At 42.5% G+C, this 4,569-nt stretch overlaps 1 protein-coding gene across 1 annotated transcript in view; it reads left to right on the forward strand.

Annotated features, from left to right (window-relative positions):
* Positions 1-219: 219 nt before the first annotated feature.
* Positions 220-4,569, forward strand: part of CHMP4C (charged multivesicular body protein 4C) — a 42,796-nt gene continuing 38,446 nt past the window's right edge. Inside the window, exon 1 of the mRNA XM_006830817.1 lies at positions 220-582. Within this exon, the coding sequence (XP_006830880.1) occupies positions 393-582 (190 nt within the window). The 5' untranslated portion in view covers positions 220-392. The remainder of the gene's footprint in view (positions 583-4,569) is intronic.

Raw genomic sequence — 4,569 nt, forward strand, 5'->3', positions numbered from 1 at the left:
TTGGTATGCTTTTTAGAATGACCCATTCACAAAGTGTCCCTGGGTGCGTCCCAGGGTGAACAAAGCAGCAACTTAGACTCTGCCTTTCTGGTCTTTTCAGTTCTTTCCAGAGCTCTCCCTGAACTCCCAGGGGCTGCCTGGCGCCGGCCAGCAGACATCCTACTCCGGGTCCTCCCCGCCCGATAGTCGCGCCGCGGGGCGGGGCCGAGCAGGCGGCCAGGAAATGCCCAGGAGTGTGTGTCACCTGCCCCCGACTACTTGTTGATTCCTAGGAGCGCCGCCTTCTAAGCCTGGGCCCCCAGAGGACCTTCTGGCTCACCTGTCCCCACCGGCACGGCCCCGGGGAGCACCTGAGACGCCCCCGGGACCACTTTCTCCCCAACTTCGCAGCTATGAGCAAGCTGGGCAAGTTCTTTAAAGGGGGCGGCTCTTCTAAGAGCCGAGCTGCTCCCAGTCCCCAGGAGGCCCTGGCCCGACTGCGGGAGACCGAGGAGATGCTGGGCAAGAAACAAGAGTACCTGGAAAACCGAATCCAGAGAGAACTCACCCTGGCCAAGAAGCATGGCACAAGCAACAAGCGAGGTAGGCTTGGGGTCTTGCCCTCAGGCGTGAGCTGTCATCCACCTACCTCCAGCCCTTGCCTGGAGATCAGTCTGGCCCACAACACTCCCAGTCCCCAGGCGGCCAGGTAGGAGTCGGCTTCACTTTTCTAGGATTTGGTACTTCATGACCACCAGGGCCGGGACTAGGGCGAAACTCATCGAGGCTTTTGATTAAAAGCAAAATTCTGAAGGCGAGATTGGCATTCTTGATTTATTTTCATTTTATGTCTTTCTATATCTCTCCGCATGGGGCTTCTTTAAAGTTTAAGTTTAGGTATTTCGTTCATTGTGGATTTTCTTCCCTTTAATGTTGAGTTTTAGAAATGCAGCATTTAATCATTTCTTATCTTGATTACTCAGTTTTTGGCACCCCGTTTATATTTTGCTCTTGGCTCCCTTCACCCTAGTCCCAGCCAAAGAATAATCATCTATTTTTCAAACTTTCTGTTGTTTTTATGCGAATGCCAAATCACGCAGTTTAACATGTGCAAATTTTCAGTGAACCATACTCTAGTAAGTTTGGTTTTGTTTGCTCCTCAGTGCTTGAAAATTTTATTGGCTGCTGTGCAGTTAAGGGAAAGAAACAAACATAATTACTTCGTGTTAATAGTAGCTGCAAACACGAGGAACTTTGAGTCAGAAACGATTCTTAGTGCTTTTGTTGCACCTTGAGCCCTTTGTAACTTGCCAAACTTAATTGGTTTCTTCAGTATATGACTCTGTCTACAGAGTACGATGGCTCCGTAGGATAAGCACTGGGGTGGGAACCACAAAATGAGCAGTTCAAGCCCACCAGCCACTCCATGAATGGAGAATGATATATGAGGCTTTCTGCTTCTGCAAAGAATTACAGCCTCAGAAACCTTATATAGGCTCACTAGGAGTTGGAACCAACTCTATGGCACATAACATGGGAGAATATATAGAGAGAATAGATTTAAAAAGCAGCTGTGGCTTATAAAAATCCAGTGAGTGGAGTATTGTAACTCCAAGTCCATACGCAGACCCAGAAATAGAAGTGGTAAAACAGGAAGACTGCTCGCCACTAAATCCTGATCATTTGCCTCCTGAAGTCGGGCTCCTTTAGTCACAGGAAAGCCTTGGGAAGTCTTAACTCACCCTGAAAGGTGCTATCATTGTTTAATGCAGGAAAAGAATGATGTCTCATGGTGTTGACCTTAAAAACCTTGAATCTTTCCTATGAAACTGTGCCTAATACATTTGTGCCCACTTAATTAACAATATAAATAAAGGAGCCCTGATGGCTCAGTTGGCTAAGCATTGGGCTGCTAACCACAAGGCCATCCATTCAAATCCACTGGCCTCTTCTCAGGAGAAGATAAGGCTTTTACAAAGAGTTAGAGTCTTGGAAAGTCTAAGAAACAATTGTACTCTGCCCTATGAGGTAGTTATAGAGTCCTGGTGTGGTGTTATAGGGTAAGCACTCGACCTTTAGGTTGGTTTGAATGACAAGGTTGGTGGTTCAAATCCACCAGCTGCCCCTCAAAAACTATACAGGGTCGCTATGAGTTGGAATCTACTCGACGGCACTTAAAACAACAACAACATAATGTAGTTATGGAATCCTGGTATGGCGCTGTAGGAATAAGTACTGGGTCACAAGGTCAGTTTGAACTGCAAAGTTGTCAGCACAAACTCACTAGCTACAATTCAGTGGCCCTTACCAACAACACCAACAATGGACCAGATGACAGTGAGTTGGGTTGGGTTTTTAGATTATCAGCAACATGAAAGTCAAGTTTTATTTTTTGTGTGTATGTGCTCTGCTATTACTTTTGTTCTATTATAGTCTGTTATAGAGCTATGTACTAGTATCTATTTTTAGTGTATGTTGAAAAATACCTTGGAAAACTATGAAATGGCAGTTTCCAAAAATGAGACTATGCTATTATGGCTTGCTAAATAATGTCTTTGGTCATTCTGTTCCTTAGCCCTTTCACTTCGTTTGATTCAGATTCTGACATTTCCTTTTAAAAAAAGTTTTTTCCCCCGCTTCTTTACTCTTTCTTCTGGAGTTCTGCTGTAGTGCTGCAGTGGCTCAAATCCACCAGCCACTCCTTAAAAAGCCAATTCGTGGTCACTATGAGTCTAAACTGATGGAATAGTACTTAACAACAACAACAACCTGTCATCCATTTGTATTCATATATAGCTTTAGCTACAGTGGTTGCTCAGTTAAGTATTGGTTTTAAAACTGACAACTTGAACATCTGCTTCTAGGAAGTAGTAAATATATAGCTTGCTTTTAGAAAAGAAAAATGTAAAGATAACACTAATTAAGAGCTGAGACTTCCTTAAATCAAGGAAGTTACAGCTGCAGGTGCCAAGTACAAACAGACAACTGGTGTTAGAAATACCACTTATTCTTTGCTATTCATCTATGGAAGATTTACCGGTGAGACCGTGGCCCTGGGGGTAGGAAGTCTTGTTAGCATGAGGTCATCTATAATCTAAACTGTGGAAGAATTCATTCACAGGCCCATGCTTTGAAATCTGTCAACTTCTGTATCTTCCGAATAAACTAGTTACTTCATAGACACACAGTTACTGTCTTCCATAACCTACCAAGAAACATTCTTATACACGTAGTAAAATAAACTCAATTTAAAAACAAACAAAGCAAAAAACCCATCCGTTGCTTTTGAGTTGATTCTGACTCATGGTGAACCCACGTGGATCAAAGTAGAGCTGTGCACCAAAAGGATTTTTCAGTGACTGAGTTATTGGATATAAATCACCACGTCTTTTTCCTCCAAGATGCCTCAAGTGGACTCTAACCTTGGTTAGCAGGCAAGCATGTTTTGTACCAGGGACTCAAAGTCCAACATTAAAAGCACTCAAACCAAATCAGTTGCCATTGAATCATTTCCAATTCATGGAAACCCCAAGTGTGTAAGAGTAGGACTGTGTTCCATAGTGTTTTCTTTGGCTATATTTTTGGAAGTAAATTGCCAGGCCATTCTTCCAAGATGCCTCTGAAGAAATGAACTGCCAACTTTTTTGGGGATGGCAATTGATTTTTTAAATGGATCCTGAGCTATACAATGCCACTGTTAGAATGGTGACAATTTATATTATCATCAGAGTGGCATAATGTAAGAGTATATACAGTGTTTATGTTTTCCTTCAAGTGGTATCAAGAATTCATGGTTTTTGTAGCATGACACTTCAAAAAGTTGGAACTAGAAATACCATATGACCCAGCAATCCCCTCTACTTGGTAGCAAAGTAAGAACCAGGATACAAATAGATATATGCTCACCCATGTTCATCACAGCACTATTCACAATAGTGAAAAGATGGAAACAATCTAAATGTCCATTCGTGAAGACAGATTAACAAATTTTGGTATGTATACTCATTGGAATACTATGCAGTGTTAAAGAATAACAACAAGTCTATGAGATGTCTCATAGCATCTGATTCTGGAGGGCATTATACTGAGTTGAATCAGTCAATCACAAATGGAAAAATATTATATAAGACCACTAATGTAAAAAGTCAAGAAAAGGTTTTCACACTAGAGCTAAATTCTTTGATGGTAACTAGAGGTGGGAGAGAGAGGGGAGATAAGTCACTGGCTAGAGGGTAGACATGTATTAACTTGAGTGAAGGGGGAATAGGAGGAAGATGAGCAAAAAATGATGGAGACAGGGAGATATGTGGAGAAGTACAATAGTTGGAGGCAACAGAGGCGAACAATGTTATATACACAATTCTGCAATAACAATAATCTATGAGATGATGCATGGATAGACATGTAGGCTGAACGGGTACGGGAGGGACAGTGGGACTATACTCATGAATAGATATAGGGCTGATGGGATTTTTGTACATGGGTATTTACTTACCTTTACTGCAGCATAGTGGTTATGAATTGGGCTGTGAACCTTAAGGTCAGCAGTTCGAAACTACCAACTGCTCTGCGGGAGAAAGATGAGGCTCC

This window comes from Chrysochloris asiatica, unplaced genomic scaffold (assembly GCF_000296735.1).
Source record: "Chrysochloris asiatica unplaced genomic scaffold, ChrAsi1.0 scaffold00001, whole genome shotgun sequence".
Taxonomy (NCBI): domain Eukaryota; kingdom Metazoa; phylum Chordata; class Mammalia; order Afrosoricida; family Chrysochloridae; genus Chrysochloris; species Chrysochloris asiatica.